The sequence below is a fragment of the Dendropsophus ebraccatus genome, chromosome 4 (genome assembly GCF_027789765.1).
Source record: "Dendropsophus ebraccatus isolate aDenEbr1 chromosome 4, aDenEbr1.pat, whole genome shotgun sequence".
Taxonomy (NCBI): domain Eukaryota; kingdom Metazoa; phylum Chordata; class Amphibia; order Anura; family Hylidae; genus Dendropsophus; species Dendropsophus ebraccatus.
In genome coordinates this window covers 159,580,348-159,602,343 of record NC_091457.1, presented here as the reverse complement: position 1 = coordinate 159,602,343, position 21,996 = coordinate 159,580,348, and the positions used below count along the sequence as shown (strand labels likewise).

General features: G+C 45.4%; 1 protein-coding gene across 4 annotated transcripts; it reads left to right on the top strand.

Moving 5' to 3' along the window:
• Positions 1–1,446: 1,446 nt before the first annotated feature.
• On the top strand, positions 1,447–11,741 carry UAP1 (UDP-N-acetylglucosamine pyrophosphorylase 1). Of its 4 annotated transcripts, none has more exons than XM_069967587.1 (11): positions 1,447–1,468; positions 2,749–3,041; positions 4,396–4,600; positions 5,079–5,254; positions 6,112–6,284; positions 7,215–7,408; positions 7,490–7,630; positions 8,183–8,371; positions 9,094–9,141; positions 10,829–10,895; positions 11,257–11,741. In XM_069967587.1, the coding sequence occupies exons 2-11, from the start codon at positions 2,756–2,758 to the stop codon at positions 11,353–11,355; spliced, it is 1,578 nt and encodes a 525-aa protein (XP_069823688.1). In that variant the 5' UTR covers positions 1,447–1,468; positions 2,749–2,755; the 3' UTR covers positions 11,356–11,741. The 4 variants fall into 4 exon arrangements, with proteins under 4 accessions (XP_069823688.1, XP_069823686.1, XP_069823689.1 ...); XM_069967585.1 differs by lacking the exon at positions 1,447–1,468 and adding an exon at positions 1,565–1,701; XM_069967586.1 differs by lacking the exon at positions 1,447–1,468 and adding an exon at positions 2,323–2,609.
• Positions 11,742–21,996: the final 10,255 nt, after the last annotated feature.

The window sequence follows — 21,996 nt, the reverse complement described above, 5'->3', positions numbered from 1 at the left end:
AGGCAGAATGAAAGAAGTCATTACAAAGTACACCTGTTCCTGATAAGAACAAGCCCTCATCAGGGACAGATTAACTTTACCATAGGCCCCGGGCTGTTTACCAAGCCTGGGCCCCCCAACCCCACTGTAACTATGGCCGAACTAGTGTGGTGCTCCTATTACAGGATAGATAATGTTATAATGCCCTGATTTGTGCAAAATTGCGGTAAAAAAAAGCAGGTATTTTTTTAAAATCACGACAGAACTGTAGCCAGGAGACAATACAGTTTAAGTCTTTTTGGGTGGCCATGGGACCCCCAGAAGCTCATGGCCCTGGGCTACCGCCCGAAACGGACCTATTATAATCTGCTACTGGCCCTCATATGGCCCTGTAGGTGAAAAAATGAAAGAGTTATGGGTCTTAGGTGAGGAGGAAAAAACAAAAATGCTAAAGTGACAATTGGCCCGGTCCTTAAGGGGTTATGGTACTTTTACACGGAGCGATAATTTGTCCATTCGCACAATTAACGATTTTGAAGTAACCATTTTTTTTTTAACGATCAGTGTTTAGACGGAACGATATATCGTACGGAAAAATCATTTTGCGATCGGTTAAATCGGTGAAAGACTGTTTACACAGAGTGATCTGCAAATTTTTTGCGAACGACCAACGATTTGAGAACATGTTGAAAGATCAAAATGAACAATTTCTCGCTTGTTGTTTGATCGTTCGGTGTGTTTACACGGAACGATTGTGGTTCGAATTCGATCGTTATCGTGCAAATTCGAACAATAATCGTTCCGTGTAAAAGGACCATTAAACACCTAAACTGAGTAAACGTTTTTCAGGGAAAAAAACTACCAAACTTGGTGCATAACATATTTGGGGGTAAAAAATGTTGGCTGAGATTCAATAGGGAAAAACTACACACTAAACCAGCAAGACGTTATTTCCTACGGCATTTTCGAGGGCGTTTTTTTTTTTAAATCACAGCCGTCTCTGTTGTCCCACATAGACTCCTATGGGGAGGTAAAAACGTCAGTAAAACGCTGGAGTTTTTTCAACGCCAGAGGTAAAGAAACGCCTATAATAAACTACATGAATATGAGGAAACGGCAAAAAACACGTTTGGGGCGTTTTTTAGCCCAAAAAACGCAGAGTAAAAAGTCGTGTATGAGAGAAGCCTCATAGTTTATCTAAATGTTATGTTCTCCTCATAGATTACACCACAGAAACCGGTTGTGAAACAACAGGCTGTCTGGCGTCGGGTTACGCGGCCGGTGTGACAGGAATCAGCGCTCCCCTCACACTGAGCGACGTACGATGACTAGGCTCCGTGACGCGCTGACCCCTCCCTAGTGACGCCATAACCACGCCTCCTATGCTACGTTCCCATTCTATGCATCACAACGTGCCACGAAGCACAGTAGGAGGAGTTTATCGAGCGCCACCGTTCCCATTGGCGCTTGCTTCATGACGTCGTTTCACGTAAGCCAATTAGGAAACGTTTCGCGGACACAGCCCTCCCGATGCAGCGCTGAGACCAGAGACATAAGCGCACTAGATTGTGCCAATCTCAAGATGGCGGCGTCACGTCATTGGGCGCTGCTATGGAAACGGGCGTAGCGAGATGTTTGTGGGCGGGGCCTATGCGGCATTGTATATAAAGAGGTCACAGGGCGTGGGGGTGTGTATGTGTGCATAAGAATCCGGTTAGGGAGGTGAGTAGCTGGAGTGTGGCTGTGTGGAGGTGATGTGTCTGTATGGGGGAGGTAATCAGTGGTAGTATTGATGGCTGTGGGCTAGGGGCTCACATTTTAAAGGGGCTCTCTAAGGACAATCACTACTAATTAGCTAATAATAAACTTCTCTGCAGCGCCACCACAGGATAGATAAAGTATTACACTCTGTCCTATCACACCAATGCCCTGTCCATGTAATTCAGGACAGTGCGGGTCCTCCAGGGTGGGAGACGCTCTTTGCAGTTACTATGATCCAGTGATGATCGGATCCCTAATAACTGGGTGGATGATACTGGACGGATCCCTGTAAAGTGACTTTGAGCATGACGTGTTCCTGGTACTGTAATGTTGGCGCTCTCTGGGGTGAGATGAGTACCATGTAGTTTGTATTACAGCCCTAGTAGGCAGCAGAGCAGTTTATATATAAATTGGGGTGTTCCTCAGGGCTGTGGAGTCAGCTGGAGCTAGTTTTGGAAGCAGTCAGACTATCATATTAAAAAAAAAAAAAAATCTTTTGAAATTTTATAATTGAGTTTGTGTATGAATTGAAGTGTTTAATAGTTTTAATCACTCTAATCCTCTTATTTAGTAAAACCAGAAAACCCCTTTCTCCCATACAGTACATTTAGTTTCCTCCATCTATCAGTGATAAAGCACCACCTTTTATTGACTTGTTCAATGGGGGCTGTCCTTTCACTTCCTCCTTGGTGCAAAATGATGAACGATTCCTCATAACTGGTCACGTGACTGTGGGAGAAACTACAGTCCCCAGCAGCACTTTGCTTTTCCACTTGGAGTGGACTCTTATTACAGGTTTAATGATAAAACTTTGCTGGTGATGTTCCTGTGGGAGAGACCACTGCGGTTGATGGGGCGCCACTGATCTAGTGAGTAGTGGATGGACCCTGTGACGCCTCCCGGATGCAGACTCTGAAGCAGTGCCTGAATTTACTCCTTGTGTTTGCCTCGTGTCTGTGATGCTATTGCAGGAATATCCCTTTAACTCTTTCCTTCCTTTTTCCATAGAGCTCTGATGAGAATGGACGTGAAAACCCTGCAGCGATCCCTGGATGAGGCCGGGCAGTCCCACCTGCTGCAGTTCTGGGGGGAGCTGTCTGACACCCAGCGCTCCCACCTCCTGGAGGAGTTGCAGGGCCTCCACCTGCAGGAACTCAATGGTTTCTTCCACAGAGCTATGGACGGATTTTCTGCATCTTCCACCCAGGAGAAGGTGGACGCCAGGATGGAGGCCGTGCCCAGAGACGTCCTGGGCAGCTTCACGCGGGATCGGGAACATCTGAAGGACTGGGAAGCTGAAGGTGAGGACAATGGAATCCAACTGTAACCTTAAAGGGATTGTGCATATTATATACACTGGAGATGGGTATAGTTTTGGCCTACTAATATACAGTTATTATAGGTTCTGCATCCTTTTTGCTATTGGGAAAGTCTTCTGACAAATTACCTGATGATGGCGCGTCAAGTGACAAAATGTGTCTGTCTGTAACATTAGCCACAACATACTGCATCTGCCCTAATTTCCTGGCCTCCATGTCTTGGACGCGTTACAATCAAGCTCCCAACTATGCAAGATGACACCGTATCTATCTTCATTTACAAATGGCTTGAAATAGAAGTGTTTCTGCTTATAAATGGGCAAATAAATCCCTTTAAGGGAATTGGACCATTAGACTCCTGCTGTGACTCTGACTTTTATGTATTGGCCAATGGTTCTGGTCATAGAACTTCCGATGACTGTATATTTTAGTTGACAATATTCCACTTTAAATATTATGCATGCAGTGGAAACTTGGTCTCTATTCACACTGCTGTTGGGATTCTGGTATTTCTTAAAGGGAACCCTTCACCATGAAAATGCTGGCCAACCTATGGGCATAATGTTATAGAGCAGAAGGAGCTGAGTGGATTGATATTTCGAGAATTATTTCCAGTCTCAATGTTCTTTCATTCTTACTCACAAACTATATTGTGCCACTTACAATGAATCAAACTCTGACACAGATGTGCACTGACTTCATAGGACCAGTCGTCCTTAAAGGGAATCTGTCAGCTGTACCTAATGTTCCAAACTGATGACTGTTATGTTTAAGTGTCACTGTCTAAATTTTTTTGCAGAAATCAATAGTTAGTAAATTTTATCATGAAAAAGCAGTATGAAGCTCTCCCCCCTGTCTTCATGGTTTTCTATGGAGAGGGGAAGGGTCGAGGAAGATGAGGCACCAAAACAGGACGACAAGAGTTAATTTACAGCTACATCACCGGGCTATCTCCTCTGAAGTCAGCACTGACCTCTGAATACCGGCTTTCATACAGCTCCCACTGTGTAATTCTTTGTTCTCTGCTGGCGACTAATCTCCCTCCTCCCCCCCCCCCCCCCCCCCCCCCCCCCCCCCTCTCCTCTCCATAGGTTACACAGGGCTTGGATGATGAAAACTAGTTGAGATTTCCTAATGAGCAGTGAATGAGAGGGGGGGGGGGATACCTGGGGAAAGGGTATTTAAATGCAGATAATGGCATATTTACCTAATAAACCCAATTACAAAGTTTCTTAGAATCTTGTTTTAATTAGTTGCTGACATATACCGGTAAAGTGTGCTGATCTTGGAATGTGAACAGGGCCTAAACTGTCTCTCTCTCGTTGTTCACTCCCAGGTTTTACCCACATTGCACATGGTAAAGTGGCCGTTCTGCTCCTTGCTGGTGGGCAGGGGACCAGACTGGGGGTGACCTACCCGAAGGGTATGTACGACGTGGGCCTTCCTTCTCACAAAAGCCTCTTCCAGATCCAGGCTGAACGCATCTTAAAGTTACAAAGACTGGCCAAAGAGAAGCACGGGAAGGACTGTATCATCCCATGGTGAGTAGTGTGCAATACATCTGCTTTAAAGGGGGTTATCCAGGATTAGAAAACCATGGTCGCTTTCTTACAGTAAACAGTATTGCAGCTCTGTTTCATTAAAGTGAATGGAGCTGAAGTGTAATACTACACACAACCTGAGGACAGGGGTGGTGCTGTTCTTGCAAGAAAGATGTACTTTTTCTAATCCTGGACAACCCCTTTAAGCTATAATCCTGTGCATGGCCCTGCTCCAAGGGCCCATGTACGTGGGCTGAGCAGGTGCTAAGGAGACGCACAAATCATAGAAATCGGTGCACAGCAATGTGTGAACACGGCCTTACACAGGTGAGTGGTCGCACAGATGCAACGCTGAGTCCTGTCACTGTACACCTGACCAGGAACCATAAGATATAATGGGAAGAAGCTCCCACATAATGTATAGTGTTGTATGGCCTATACTCTGCCCCCCATAAAATATTCCACCTGTATTTTCCAGGTACATCATGACAAGCGGTCGTACTATGGAGTCTACTCGGGAGTTCTTCCAGAAACATCGTAACTTTGGTCTAAGTGAAGAAAACATTATACTTTTTCAACAAGGAATGTTGCCGGCAATGAGTTTTGATGGGAAGATCCTTATGGAGGAAAAGGGCAAGCTTTCCATGGCTCCAGGTGACGTCATGGCTAAGGATAAAAGACCTTAAGCTGTTGCCAAACTACAATGCCCAGACAGCCAACAGCTACATGCTGGGCATTGTAGTTCGGCAACAGCTGGAGATCACTTTGGACTATGCTGATTTACCTGTTATACTGCTGCGGGGACCCCCAGAGTTCATATAATGTTTATGGGCTTTACGGCTTAACTAGCCAATGTAACCATGTAATGTATATGGAGTCCAGATAACTTTCCTCTATCTGGAGGGAGACAAGGGTCACACTGTTGTAGTTCAACGCAGCTGTTGCTCTTCTTGCCATAGAGAACACATGCACTCTTGACAGAACTGAGCATGCATGAGGGTTTTGAGAATAGGTGACAGCTGGACAAGTGGTCATACACCTTAGTTACCTATTGAGTTTTTTTTCAAAGGGAGTGCCCAGGCTTGGGAAAACAGAACTACTTTCTTTTAGAAACAGCACCACTCTTGTCGTCAGTTTGGGTGTGGGGGTTTTGCAGTTCATCTCTATTGAAGTGAACAGAGTTGCATTGTAATACCACAGACAACCTGGGGACCTTTTAAGAAAGTAGCTGTGCTTCCCACCCCCAATCTCAGATAGCCCCTTTAATTTAAGTGATATATACTGCTCCTATTCAAGGGGACTGAGGCACCTATGAGCCATCTATTTACTGACATGCAGGGTCCTCTGGAGACATCAGAGGCCTTATTTACACAATGCAGTTTTGGTGTAGCGCGCGCCACCCCCCCCCCCTGTGTTGTTTTTTTTTTTTTCTTTTTTGTGAATCAATACTTAAAACATAAAGTTACCCCCTTCCCCTTACATACTGGATCTCATAAAGCTTCCTCTTGCAGATGGTAATGGAGGACTGTACAGAGCCCTGGGTGCCCATGGAATACTGAAAGATATGGAAAGACGCGGCATTGAGTACATCCACGTCTATTGTGTGGACAACATCTTGGTGAAGGTGGCAGATCCCGTCTTCATCGGCTTCTGTGTGGCTAAGGAAGCAGACTGCGGAGCCAAGGTAAAGACTGGTTACACCTGGAGATCAGTCAGTTTTGTACATACCCTGTTTTCCTGAAAATAAGACCTAGTGGCAGCTTTGCTGAATTGCTAAATAATACAAGGCCTCCTCCGAAAGTAAGACCTAGCAAAGTTTGTTTGGAAGCATGGCCGCCGAACAGAACACCAGGAATTTTTTAGCCCGCCGCCATAGTTTCCTACCTTCACTGTCTGTTGCAGAGCAGCTGTATGAAGGACATGAAGTCACCTACCAGCAACCCTGATGTTCCCTTCTGCAGCCGTCACTTGTAAACGTGCAGGCAAGGTATCAAGCGGCAGTCTCCTGCCACCATGCCCACTATCCACCTACCGCCAGATGTAGAGCTGCACTCAGTCTGACGATATCCCATCACCTGCTGCCATACTGTCCATGCTGTGGTGAGCTCCCCTGGTGGCTGAAAGCAACCATACCGTAAGCTGTCCCTGCTGTGCTGTATGATTGTGCTGTGTTTAGCTCCCCCTGGTGGCCAGAATCCGCCATACCAAACACTGTCCCTGCAGTGCTGTACAGGCGCGTCTTTGGGAGCAAAATTCATGTAAGACGCTCATTTCCGGGGAAACGTGGTATGTAGGAAGTCTTCTAGATCAGTGGTGTCACTCGTGGCCCTCCAGCTGTTGTAAAACTACAATTCTTATCACGCCTGGACAACCAAAGCTTTATCCAGGCATGATGGGAATTGTAGTTTTGTTACCGGTGTTCTGTAGCATCAGATACTTAGATGTTTTGCTGGACTATGAGGACTGCACATGTAATGTAATCCGCGCTGCATACAGACCATAAAGCTTTACTGTTGTCATAAATGGCCATAAAGCAAGGTCACCCTGAGTGCTCAATAATGTGATCTCATGGTACAAGTCTTACTGTCAATCTCATTCTACTCTGTAAATCCAGGTTGTGGAGAAGATGAACCCCACTGAGCCTGTGGGGGTTGTGTGCCGTGTAGATGGCGTCTACCAGGTGGTGGAGTATAGTGAGATCACCCTGGCCACGGCTCAGAAGCGGAGCCCGGATGGAAGACTGATGTATAATGCCGGAAACATCGCCAACCACTACTTCACCAGGAAGTTCCTGCAGCAAGTGGTGGAGTGAGTAGTGCGGCAGCAGAAGTCCTGAGTAAGCGGCATCCACGTTCTCCTCTTACCCACAGTGTGTTCTGTATCTTCCAGGGTCCATGAACCTCAGCTGCAGCACCACGTCGCTGTGAAGAAAATCCCGCATGTGGACACCCAGGGCTCGCTTGTCCATCCGGAGAAACCGAATGGCATCAAAATGGAGAAGTTTGTGTTTGATATCTTCCAGTTTGCAAAGTAAGTAGAAGGTAAAAGTATATTGTCTTCCTGAGCCCTGCTGTACCTGTCACATGTCTGATCCAGGTGTATGGGGTAGGCTCAGGACTTATAGGGGTAGCTCACAAACATTTTTTTTTTTTTTTTTTCTTTCCCCAAATCAACAGAGGCCAGAGATCTGTAAATTACTTCTGTTAAATCTTCAGTCTTCCTGTACTTATCAGCTGCTGTATGTCCTGCAGGAAGTGGTGTATTGTTTCCAGTCTGACAGTGCTCTCTGCTGCCATCTCTGTCCATGTCAGGAACTGTCCAGAGCAGCAGAAAATCCCCATAGGAACTGTCCAGAGCAGGAGAGGTTTTCTGACATGGACAGAGGTGGCAGCAAAGCACTTTTTTTTTTTTTTTTTTTTTTAATTTTTAACTAGAGTGCCCCTTAAATGGGGCTTGTAACTGTAGCTCATCTGAGCCATAAACATCATAAGTAGTAATTTTAACTGCATGCAGTTTGTGTGTATGGAGAAACCCTGGTATTACACTGGCTGACTCTCATATTCCCTTTCTGCCTGCTCCCAGGAAGTTTGTGGTGTTCGAGGTTCTTCGGGAGGAAGAGTTCTCACCACTAAAAAATGCTGACAGCCAAAACGGGAAGGACAATCCTAGTACGGCGCGCCATGCTCTAATGTCTCTGCATCACTGCTGGGTCCTCAACGCTGGCGGACACTTTGTAGATGAGAACGGTACCCGGATTCCAGCTATTCCCCTGTAAGTATTGGCTGGTTCTCGATATGGAAGCCTTGCCAACTGGGATACACTGGATACTGCATCTGTGCCAAAGTTAGGAAATTATTATTTTATTTTTTTTTCCTCCAACTTTGTCTGGCACTTGTGTATATTCTAAGGGGGAGATTTATCAAACATGGTGTAAAGTGAAACTGGCTCAGTTGCACCGATCAGATTCCACCTTTCATTTTTCAGAGAATCTGAGGAATGAAAGGTGGAATCTGATTGGTTGCTAGGGGCAACTGAGCCAGTGCTACTTTACACCATGTTGGATAAATCTTCCCTTAAGTGTATAAAATACTTCAATGTAAAGTGTACGGTGTCTGAGTAACTTTCTATTTGTGTTTAGGCTTTTATAGCCATTTAAAGGGGTGATCCAGGATTAGGAAAGACACAGCTACTTTGTTGCAAAAAAATGGTGCCACCCCTCTTCTCAGGTTGTGTGGTATTACAATTCAGTTGTATTCACTTCAATGGCACTGAGCTGCAATACCCCCACACTTAAACTGAGGATAAGAATGGTGATGGATGAAGAAAGCAGCAATTTTTTTCTGGATAACCCCTTTAATTCTATTTATTAATCCCCTGTAAAGGAGTCTACAGGGGGGACAGGGTTAAACTTAGAATATAATGGAGTTCATAGGAAACTTCCTGCATACAGGATTCATTCAATTCCATGTTTTATTACATTTTCTTCAATACAGCCATCCCATACAGGAGAACGGGAGCGCGCCAGGCCACCCCCAGAACAAGTAACTATGGCTGCATGGTGCAGGGTCTTCTACAAGGGCGACTAACAAGGGCTTCTGTGCTTGGTGGAGGGAACAAATGCCAAAGATCTGGAGGAATGTTGAGAACAGATTCCAACATGGTGGAGCAACACTCAATGTTTCTGCTCCCATCTGAGTTCCCAGACATTGGGTTCATGTGGGAGACGAAATTATATTGTCATGTTGTCTTAAAGGGGTATTCCACTCAAACATAACTTTTGATGTATAGCTGCCCATGGTGAGACTACAAATTCCTTCCATACTTGTTATCTATTCAGTCTCCTTCCCCCAGTTCTGGGCTACTGTTTTTTGCTGAAAACACAAAAATCAGTGTGAGCTATTCTGAGTAGACTGAATGGATAAAAACAAGTATGGAAGGAGTTGTTCGTCTCACCATGGGCAGCAACATATCATGTGTGAGTGGAATCCTCCTTTTAAAGGGTAACTAGCATTATGTTCCAGCAGGAGGATACAATGCAAAACTCATAGCAGCTCCGTAGCAAATTGCTATAGCGAGCCATATAAGAATTGGTGAAAGCCCCGCAAATTTCATGGAGTTACTTGGAGTTTTAACTTGTTTTCTGCCACTGCAACATCATGGTTACCCTCTGATCACTGGAGAAGTTCTACAGTTTTCTAATTTTTCATAATTTCATGATCTGATTGTGTAGGACAGGGAACCTCGTCCCTCCAGCTGTTGCAAAACTACAATTCCATTATGCCTGGGCAGCTAAAGAGAAGCTTTGGCTGTTCAGGCATGATGGGAATTGTAGTCTTGCAACAGCTGGGGGCTAAATGTTCCCCATCCTTGGTGTAGGGTGAATGGAAACACATTTATAAGGGGTTTAAGGCTCAGATACACTTAATCCTGTCTAGTGCAGGAATGGGGGACCTTCGGCCCTCCAGCTGTTGCAAAACTACAACTCCCATCATGTCTGGACAGTCAAAGCTTCACTTTAGTTGTCACGGCATGATGGGAATTGTAGTTCTGCAACAGCTGGAGGGCCAAAGGTTCCCCATCCCTGGTCTCTAGTGCAAGAAGTGAGGGAGACAGAAGGGATTCCCTTGTTCCTTCCTTCAAGGATACCTGCCACAAAGCCAGTTCCCCTATGCATGAGCCCTGATCAAAATGGACAGAACTGCTGATGATTGTGTATCTAATGTGACCTTAAAGTGTCTCCATTCACTGGCTGCTAGCAGAGATATAGGGAGCTGTGCAGGACTACCATATGAGGTATTTGAAAACTTTAGAACTTCTTACAGTGTTGGAGATTCTTTTACATAAGAACCGATGGAGCCGCTGCACCGTCCTGGCCGCAGCTGCTTAATGTCAGTTTAGATGGTTTGTAAGAATCTACAGCTTGGATGTCTTCAGACATGGCGGATGCTGCATATGTTTGCTGCAGATTCACTCCCGGCTCCATCCGCCATACTTCTGCAAGCCCCATCCACATATATTATACTGCGGAGTAGAATCTGCCATGCAGACGCCATCATGTCTGACCACATCCCAGAGCGTCTACTACTAATCCCTCAGTGCATGTTCCTTCTCTTTTTTTAGCTGTGTATGGGTTGGCCAAGGACAGATCTTCTCTCCATTACCTATCCTTCTTGTACCCGGCCTTGTCATGTTTGTGCTACTTATATTGCTGTGTGTTTCTTCCTTTAGTATGAAGGACGCTGGTGATCTGCCAATTCAATGTGAAATCTCTCCCCTCGTCTCCTACGCTGGAGAGGTAAGTTTCTAGATTCCAGTTCCAGCAGTTACTATAACAGTCTGTAGTGTTAGTGTGGGCTGACACTAAGCTGCTGTATAGTCATTAAAGGGGTTGTCCAGGATTAGAAACATGGCTGCTTATTTCCCAAAACAGTGCCTCTCCCGTCCTTTGCTTTGCAGCTCTGTCCTATTGAAGTGGATTTTTTTTTTTTCCCTTCATAAGTAGCTGTGCTTTTCTAATCCTGAAAAACCCTTTAAGACAGCAGCTATTGTAGCTTCTATTCTAATTATAGATACTTGTCATGGCGTTGGGCACTATTCACTCCACATCCCATCCGACTCTGCTGCATCTGAACGCTTCCATCTTTTCTCCTCTCCAGGGTCTGGAGCCATACGTCCAGGGTCAGGAGTTCCACGCTCCGCTGACCATCGATGAGAGCGGTGTCCATCAGGCGGTGAGGAATGGAGTGCACCCTTAGGAGCGTCCGCAGGCTTAACCCATTATAGGAATATTATTTATGACGGGGGAGGGGACTCCGGTGATCACACGGTACTTGAACACACGAATCCACATGGGTCTTCCTGCTCCGCCTCTGCCAATACTGGACTTCAGACCATTTTTAGCCTAGATTTTTTTAAATGCCAAAACTACGTAATAAATATTTATAGCCGGCTCCATATGAAGGGAAAAAAATATTTTTTTAAATCTGTACATACTAAGCTATTGTACATTCAGAATTTTATTATTATGTCCTTTTACTGTTTTGCTTTTTTTGTGTGTATTTAATTTTGGATGGGTTCTATTTCTTTTGAAGGGGATGAAATAAATAACGGGGTCTATATGGGATTTGGCTCCAATCTTTACGACTTCATTATTTTTATATTTTTAACATAAAATTTGGTTCTGTGCATCTTGCAAAAACTGTGCCACCCCTGTCACTTCAATGGAACTGAGCTGCAAAACTCCTGTACTGGGGCCATGTTTGTCTGAACCTGGACAACCCCTTTAATTTAAGCAATGCTTTGGAATAGAATACATTTGATATGGTTCTGTATGGAATCTCCATAGGGTATCTGGTTAACAATGAGTAGTTAAAGGGTTTATCCGGTGCTACAAACATGGCCACTTTCAGAGATCACGACTTTTGTCTCCAGGTCAGGTGCAGTTTGCAATTAAGCTCCATTCACTTCAATGGAACTGAGAAAAACCTGCACCCAAACTAGACAAGAGCAGGACTGTCCTGAAGAAAGTGGCCATGTTTTTGTTAACCCCCTTTAATTGATCCCAGTAATCTGGCATTCTACCATCACTGTATGATCTGTAGGGATCAGACCTCTTGGACCTGATAATGAAGGGACCGCAGCACTGGTGTAACCCGTCCCGTTTACTGTCTCTTCCTATAATGGTTGCCTGGTAACGTGTAGTTTTTTTAGTTTAGGATCTCTAACAAAACTACAACTCTCAGCATGCTCAGACACTGATGGGCAGTATGGTGCCATCTACTCTTCCTTAAAGGGAATCTTTCAGCTGTGCTTCCAGAATATCAACAAAAACGCAGCTCTCCTAAAGTGCCGCAAAGCTGTAACATCTCGCTCCCCCTCCCATGATCCATGGCAGAAAGCGATTGTAGTTCCATTGTATTGGGCTGCTAATCAGAAGGGTCTCTGTTTCAACCTGGGGTCAGTATGATGAGTATGCAATAGCTGGGTCATGCAGCCTTTGATTTCCTGTTCAGAGTTAAAGGGGTGCTCCGGGCTGGGGTTCTTTTTAGTGCATGGTCGGGAAGGGGGTGGATATAGAGGCTGCCAGTCACTTACCTCTCTGGTACCAGCGCCGGGTCCCAGATCCCGCTGCTTCATTCTTCTGTCCCACGGCCGCTTCCTGGTCTGAGCGGCGACTTGAGATGTGACCTGTTAAGGCAGCTCAGCCATTTAGTGTCCGAGTCCCGGAGTACCTCTCTAACGCCTGTTTACTGTGCATGTCATGGCACTGGTGAGACTATGGTTTCCTGAGTGGTGACAGCATCTAAATGCTTGATTTGTATTCCTGTAGCTGTATTTATAGATGAGAAGGGGAAGCTTCGCTGCTACTATACATTCGCTCATTCCTTGTAGGAATGTATTGTATGTATTGTATTCCTACTGCCATCCATTCTTCAAATGGGTATTCCTTCCAAACATAACTTTTGATATGTTGCTGCTCATGGTGAGACTAACAACAATTTCTTTCATACTTGTTATCTATTCAGTCTCCTTCCCCCTGTTCTGAGCTGCTGCTTTCTGCTGAAGACACAAATTCTGTGTGAGCTTTTCTCTAAAATAACAGATTGCACCAGCTCTCACTGTGTGTCTGTAGGATTAGCAGGGTCCCAGAAAGTGCAGAGCAGGTGGAGAAATAGTCCAGGCTTTTCACTGGGATAATGAATGCAAAAGAGTCCACAGCTCCATGCAGTGAAATAGTAGAAAACTATTCCATAATCTTTAAAAATCCATACAGTGATTAAAATAGCGCCGACGAGTTTCGGAATAACAATTCCTTAATCATGGCAGGGCTTTTCTGCCATCTCTGTCTCCCCCCTCCTCATCCTCTCTCTTCTGGGACAGCTGATGTAAACAAGTCCCTGGCAGGCTTGATCTGCAACATTATAGATTCTTTGTAATGCTGGAAGGGTTAAACACAGTGGGGGAGATTTATCATACATGGTGTAAAGTGAAACTGGCTCAGTCGCCCTCGCAACCAATCAGATTCCTCCTTTCATTTTCCAAAGAGTCTATGAGGAATGAAAAGTGGAATCTGATTGGTTGCTATGTGCAACTAAGACAATTCTACTTTAGGGTACAAACACACACACCGTATACGCAGCGTATTTTCTGCTGCGATACGCAGCAGATTAGATCTAAATAACTGAACACACCATCAAATCTGCTGCGTATACTGTGTGTGTGTGTGTGTGTGTGTGTGTTTGAACCCTTACACCAGTTTGATAAATCTCCCCCACTGTGTTTAACCCTTCCAGCATTACAAAGAAGCTATAATGTTGCAGATACAGCCTTCCAGGGACTTGTCTACATCAGCTGTCCCAGAAGGGAGGGGGGAGGTGGGGGAGACAGAGAAAATCTTATACAAATTTTCTGTGTCTTCAGCAGAAAGCAGCAGCTGAGAATAGGGGGAAGGAGACTGGATGGATAATAAGTCAGGAAGTGTTAATCTCACTGTGGGCAGCAACATATTAAGTTGTGTTTGAGTGGAATACTCCAAGGCTTCTCCTTCCCATTGTAGACACTTCTGGTGATGGATGGGGGGGCGCACAGGTCTGCAAAGAAGCAATGTCCTGTGTGATCTGTGCCCTTTTATATCAGCAGGGGCTTTTTCATCAGCTTGCTTTACGGCTGTGTGAGTGGACCAGACCAGGTAGCCTTCAGCCCTCTATTGCATCAATGAGCCTTGGGTCTCTGGTGCCCAGTTGTCTGTTTTTGGACACTCCTGGTCGGTACTGATCACTACATACCGGGGACTGTGGAGATGCTCTGACCCCCGGCAAATACCCATCACTATCAGCCCTTGTCACAGTACTCGGATCTTTACTCTTTATAGTTCTTTGCAGCATCATCTTCTACTGTCTGATATAAATTACAGTTGTATTGGTGTATAATCTAGAATGATTCTGTAGGCATGCACTATGTAAAAAGGCTTAAAGTGTCACTGTTGTTTAATTTTTTTTTGCAGAAATCAATAGTACGGGCAATTTTAAGAAACTTTGTAATTGGGTTTATTAGCCGAAAACATTTTTATCATGAAAAAGCAGTTTGAAGCTCTCCCCCATGTCTTCATGATTGTCTATGGAGAGGGGAGGGGAGGGGTGGAGGGAGATGAGGCACCAAAACAGGACAACAAAGAGTTAATTTACAGCTAAATCACCGGGCTATCTCCTCTGAAGTCAGCACTGACCTCTGATTACTGGCTTTCACACAGGTCCCACAGTGTAATCCTTTGTTCTCTGCTGGTGACTAATCTCCCCCCTCCCTTCTCCATAGGTTACACAGGGCCTGACTGATGTAAAATAGTTGAGATTTCCTGATAATGAGCAGTGAATGAGAGAGAGGAGGAGGGGGGGACCTGGGGAAAGTCTTTCTGAATGCAAAGAATGGCAGATTTGCCTAATAAACCCAATTACAAAGTTTCTTAAAATGGCCTGTACTATTAATTTCTGCAAAAAAATAAATAAATAAAATAAATATATATATATATATATATATATATATATATATATATAGATATAGACAGTGACACTTTTAAGCGAATGTATCACCACAAGTACTGAAGTTTTAGTTGTTTGTTTTGTTTGTTTGGTTTTAGCAGTATCTGGTGGTACATCTGCTTAAGTACTGGGGGTAGGCCTGATGCTCCTCATTGTGATGGAAACCCCTCACCCCTCACCTCTGTGATGTATCACCAAGCAGGGATGCATTACTGAGGGGGAGGGGTTATGGTCACCAGGCCTGCCCCTAGTGCTCAAGCAGAAAACAGTACTGAGGGTGGGAACCAGGTGTTTTTTTGTTTTTTGTTTTTGAAAAATAAAATAAAATGTCATCAGTACCTGTGATGGTACATTTGCTTTAACAGTTAAATTACTAATAGACTGGTAATGGCTCTTCAAACCCCCCCTGGTTTCCCATGATCCAGCAGAGGACTTTTACACTCTATAAAAATCCTGTCTATGCTCTACAGCATACATCATAATGAGAACCATGTGTTATCACTGAAAAGTAGGGCAGAGGTTGTTACTTATGGGGCCGAGGAGGAGGACAGGAATTGTTAGCATATTCCCTTTAATTCTACATATCCTCTAAGTTACAGGCAGTGACTTAAAGGAAAGTTTTACCCATCAGGGACTGTTTGCATATGTCGGTCCACAGTCATCACTGTAACCCTCAGCTGGAAATGATCTATACATAATGTTCTGAAGGTGGACACATTTTATACATGTGTATTTTAAGGGGCATGGGCCTGTCCTGCAGGAAGTGGTGTATTTTCTCCAGTCTGGCACAGTGCTCTCTGCTGCCACCTCTGTCCAGAGCAGCAGCAAATCCCCATAGAAAATCATTCCTGCTCTGGACAGTTCCTGACATGGATAGAGGGGTCAGCAGAAAGCACTGTGTCAGACTCGAGAGAATACACCACTTCCTGCAGGACATACAGCAGCTGATAAGTACTGGAAGACTGGAAATTACAAATCTATAACTTTCTGGCACCAGTTGACTTGAAAGTAAACATTTTTGCTGAACTACTCCTTTAAGTGCATTTAAATTGGTTATCCAGGATTAGAAAAACTACAGCTATTTTCATGGGCCACCCCTGTCCTCAGTTTGTGTGTGGTATTACAATTCGGCTTTATTTACTTCAATGGAACAGGGTTACATAACTGAGGACAGGAGAGATACTGTTTCTGGAGGAAAGTGGACATGTTTCGCTCAGACTGCATAACCCCTTTAAGGGTTCAAACCCACTTGCTGGATCTGCATACTATACTTTCAATAGCAGAGAAACTCGCAGTGCTGCTCAGTGCTCAGTGCTGCTGAGGATACGATCGGGGCAGCAGGGGGGCCGCCAGGTTATACATTACTGGGTCCCCGCTCCTGCCCCGAAGCAAGCAGGAGCGGGGACCCGGTAATGTATAATCTCCGGCGGCTAGGGGGTTAATGGGGTGGGCTGCAGACAAAATCGCAGCAGGGATGTACATCCCTGCTGCGAGTTTCTCTGCTATTGAAAGTATAGGGCCGGGATCTGCAGCGAGTCTCGCTGCAAAAACGCAGCGAGGAGACTCGCTGCAGATCCGGCAACTGGGTTTGAACCCTAAACCTGAATTCTTCATGCTTTAGGTGAAGCCACATGAAGTGACCAGCCGCATGTGGACAAAACTAAGCTGATATCCATTAGGATTGCCTATATATCAGACAGGGCCACTTCTGCCATGAGGCGGAATGAGTATTCCGCCTCAGGTGGCAGATTCTGCATCCCTGCAGGGTGGCGGCAAGATCTTCACCCCTGTCATTTTAGTTAAAGGCGTTATCCAGCGCTCCAGAAACATGGCCACTTTTCCCCCTCTCTTGTCTCCAGTTTGGGCGGGGTTTTGAAACTCCGTTCCATTGAAGTAAATGACAGAGGAGGATGTCTTCAGACTCCTAGCCTCCTCTCGCCCCACCACCTGCCCTAGTGACCCTATTCCCTCACACCTTGTCCAGTCTCTCTCTCCTGTTGTCACTACTTACCTTACTAAAATCTTCAACCTCTCCCTCTCCTCTGGCATCTTGCCCTCGACTTTCAAACACTCCACCATCACTCCATTACTGAAAAAAACGTCTCTAGACCCCTCCTGTGCCGCCAACTATCGACCTGTCTCTAATCTCCCTTTTATCTCTAAACTCTTGGAACGTTTGGTCTATTCCCGCCTAACCAGTTACCTCTCTGACAACTCTCTCCTTGACCCCCTTCAGTCCGGTTTCCGTCCTCACCACTCTACAGAAACTGCCCTTACTAAAGTCTCTAATGATCTCACCGCCAAATCTAAAGGTGACCACTCTCTGCTCATTCTCCTGGATCTATCTGCAGCTTTTGACACTGTAGACTACCAGCTCCTCCTCTCCAGGCTCCGCTCTATTGGCCTTAAGGACTATACCGAAGCCTCCCCCCTGTGCCAGTCACTACACTGGCTCCCTATTAAACACAGGATACAATACTAAGTCCTCCTGGTCACCCACAATGCTCTCCACAGTGCTGCACCTCCCTATATCTCCTCCCTCATCTCTATCTACTGCCCTACCCGTGCCTTACGCTCCTCTAATGACTTATGACTAACATCCACCTTGATCCGCACCTCTCACTCCCGTCTCCAGGACTTCACCCGAGCTGCACCAGTTCTATGGAATACATTACCCAAGACTGTCAGACTCGCCTCCAATACACAAAGTTTCAAACGTGCCCTCAAAACACATCTGTTCAAGCAGGCTTACCAGCTTCCCTAATTTTGACTGCAACCCCCCCCCCCCCCCACACACACACACACCTACCTACCTATCTCCACCACGCACACATACATACAGTACATACAGTACATACATACACACACACACACCAAGCATTTAAGCACTTAGACCTGTGCATGCATGCATTGGCTGGTGACAGGCTCACCCCCCCTTACCTGCACTGCCTTATTTATAATGATGGCCGGACCATAAGAACGATGAAGCACTTTGCCCCTCTGCCATTTTGTCTCGCACCCCCTCCTGATAGTGTGTAAGCTCATGCATGCGAGCAGGGACCTCACTCCTCATGTATGGATAATTATATGTATATCTCTGTAATGTCTATTTTTTGTCTATGTATGTACCCCCAGAATTGTAAAGTGCTGCGGAATCTGTTGGCGCTATATAAATAAAAAATATTATTATTATTATTATTATTATTAATAAATGGAGCTTAATTGCAAACCGCACCTGAACTGGAGACAACAGTAGGGGGAAAAGTGGCCATGTTTTTGTGGCGCTGGATAACCCCTTTTAGGCTGCATTCACATGTTCCGGGAAGTTGTCCGTGCGCACGGACAATTTTACAGCCCATTGCTTTCTATGGGGCTATTCAGATGTTCCGTGATTTCACGGATCCGTGATCCGTTCCGTTAAAAAATAGGACATATCATTACTCGGAACGGATGCACGGAAAGGATTCCCCATAGAAATCAATGAGATCGGTGTTTTTCACGGATGTACACAGATGTGATGTAATCAATGTCATTTAAAATGCTGTAAGACAGATCCATGAAAAAAACGGACACGGATACAACACGGATGCAAAACGGACTGTTTTGCACGGATCACGGAGGTTGCTGCAGGACCACAATCACGGACCAGGAAAATCACTGAACGTGTGAATGCAGCCTAAGTTTGAAACTTAGCTAAAATGACAGCAGCAGTCGCTGCCCCACCACACACCTTGCCGCCCGCGCTCCCGGCATGCTTGCTGCCCATCACTCTGGTAAGTTACCGGGGGGGGGTTGGTTGCGGGGAGGGTGCCGGGACACTGTTGTCACACAGCAATGTCCCGGCACCTATCACCGCCGCTGCTCTCTCCTTCCTTCCCAGCAGCGTTCTGTGCTGGGGACAAGAGACACTGCTGGGGAAAGGAAAGAGACAGCGCAGTTACTAGCACAAGGCGCAGGCAGCTATCTCCCTCCTTCCCCTGCAATTTGCACCAACAGTGACTGCCCCCCATAGCCGCCCAGGTATACGCGCTGGCAGCTACTGGCCCCCAACAACCCTGCCCCCGGGCTGAAGCCCTGGTTTGCCTTGGGCGGCAAAAAGCCTGGAAACGGCTCAGTTGCCCCTAGCAACCAATCAGATTCCACCTTTCATTCCTCACAGACTCTTTGGAAAATGAAAACTGGAATCTGATTGGTTGCTAGGGGCAACTGAGCCAGTGTCACTTTACACCATGTTTGATAAATCTCCCTCCATATATTTTAAATGTGTTTTAAAACACTGGGGGAGATTAGTGAAAGGGTGTAAATATACACCTGGTGTAAACTGCCCAGAGCAACCAATCACAGCTCCTCTTATATTTTGCCAGAGCTGAAAGCTGAGCTGTGATTGGTTGCTGTGGGCAGTTTACACCAGGTGTATATTTACACCCTTTCATAAATCTCCCCCGGTGTGTTCAGGGTCCTATTAGAGAAAGCAATTTTTAACGTTTACCGATAAACGTTAACCTAAATCGTTCACCATATTACACAGAACGATGGTCGTTAGTTCCGATCGTTATTGCGAACGTTACTACGATTGTTTACTCCATCTGATCCCAGCAAAACAATGTGCAATTACACTGAAGGATTAGTGAACAAATGCCGAACTTGAGCGAACGAATGTGAAATTACAGCGAACGGTTAGCGAACTATAGTTAGCAAACGATAATAGTCCAGTGTAATAGGGCCCTTGGGTAGGAAGGGACCCCCAAATGTTAGATGTACCAGACATGCTTCCCCTGCTGTCCCATATGCATTGCAGAGGTGTTGGCATCATTTCCTGAGGTGTCATTGGGCACTTGGTGACCTCGGACTGGTAGAATATTGATTTTAAAGTCCCGAGTAGTTTTCTTGCATAGACTATAATGGGATTCGATATTCGATCAAATATACGAATATCGGGGGCTATTGGAATCGAATTTTCGAATATTTCACTATTCGCTCCTCTCTACTGCCGACTACTCCATGTGGTTCCACCTAGAATGCCAATGGGCGTCATACATTGCCATTCATCACCAACAAACCTCAATAACTGATATGATGGCAAGCGCAAAAAATATAAAATCTCTCTGACCTAAAGCCTGGACGCCGACATCTATGAATCACCGCGAGGAGGGAAGTGACACCACACCCAGGATGCCTAACCACACACTCACCAGTGGGAGTGCCAACAGAAGTTCATGGCTTCCCTGTCCCTGCAGTAGCTGCTCTTGGCATGAAATGTCACATAGGACTCCGGTAATCTCATGACCCCCCATTATTACAGCTCAGCTCCGCCCGGCACATACATATAATATACTGTGCAAAACTGTGATGTCATCAGACGACTTCATCCCCGTGAGTCAGTAAGAGAAATAAGGAACCAGAGGTCGTGATGCGAGTGACTATAATATCTGGCCTCACCCGTTGCGTCTGGATCTCGGAATGTGACGTTACTATGACAACAGTCATTTAATTTCCTATTTGAATGAAAAACTAAATAAAAACACTGAAAATCTTCCAGTAAGTCACAAGGTTTCCTCCTCCGATCCCCATGTATGATAATGTACCCATGGTATATACAATATCAGAAGATCCACGATATGAGGGTTTAAAGTGTCACTGTCGTTTTTTGCAGAAATCAATGGTACAGATGATTTAAAGAAACTTTGTAATTGGTTTCTTTTTAGCCGAAAAATGCATTTTCATAATGAAAAAGCAGTTTGAAGCTCTCCCCCCTGTCTTCATTGTTCTCTATGGAGAGGGGAGCAGTGGAGGGAGATGAAGCACCAAAACAGGAAAACAAAGAGTTAATTTACAGCTACATCACCGGGCTATCTCCTCTGAAGTGAGCACTGACTTCTCTGACCTCTGCATACCGGCTTTCACACAGCTCCCACTGTGTAATCCTTTGTTTTCTGCCGGCGACTAATCTCCCTCCTCCCCCCTTACCCTCTCCATAGGTTACACAGGGCTCGACTGATGTAATAGAGTGGAGGTTTCCTGATAATGAGCAGTGGATGAGAGAGGGGGGGGGGACCTGGGGAAAGGCTTTTTGAATGCAGATAATGGGATATTTGCCTAATAAACCCAATTACAAAGTTTCTTAAAATCGCCTGGACTATTGATTTCTGCAAAAAAAAAAAAAAGTGACACTTTAAATCAGGGCTCGGTGCACTCTTGTACTCTAACAGCACAGATGTATAGGTGACATACTATTTTGTTCTTCTCGTGCGGAGTGTAAGGAGCTACAGCCGGCGCCACCTAGTGGTGGTTTCTGTGAATATGTTGTCAGTCTGTTTACAGCCAGATACAGGAGCCGTGTAATCTGCAGCAGCTCTTTCTATGTGCTCAGTTATATAGATAGATACTACTATAGGGTTTGTAGTACTTATGGTTTATAGCCCCCCCCTTCCCTTCCCGGTATTGCATTTATCCCTTTTTATCCATAGTAGACCTGGGACTGTTCTCTGTATACAGACGCTGTGATTAACCCCTTAGTGACCAGCCTATAGTTAAAAACAAAGCAGCTCGGTCATTAGCCACGTACTGGCCGGCCTATTCTCAGCTTTGAAGTGTTTCTGTCTTTAGAAAATACTTTTGACGGGACGCAGAGACATAAAACAAACCAAAAATTGACCCAAAGTCCAATACACGCTGCTGTTATAGAGACAATGTTGTACAGGCAAGTGCCAGGAGTGTATATACTTCTTGTACTTACCTGCCTCTCCCTCTGTGTCCTCCTTGCTTGTTTCTGGGATTCCCCACTCACCACAGCTGCTGCTAAGAACCCGTCTCTGCAGTGACAGGCCACTTAGCCAATCACTTACTGAGGTGGGACAACGC

Excerpts from the sequence above, each read along its gene's own strand:
- UAP1 (XM_069967587.1), top strand. The coding sequence starts at position 2,756 with ATGAGAATGGACGTGAAAACCCTGCAGCGATCCCTGGATGAGGCCGGG. Across the intron at positions 8,372-9,093 it reads CGGATTCCAGCTATTCCCCT|CCATCCCATACAGGAGAACG; the intron begins GTAAGTATTGGC and ends TCTTCAATACAG. Across the intron at positions 9,142-10,828 it reads CCAGGCCACCCCCAGAACAA|TATGAAGGACGCTGGTGATC; the intron begins GTAACTATGGCT and ends TTCTTCCTTTAG.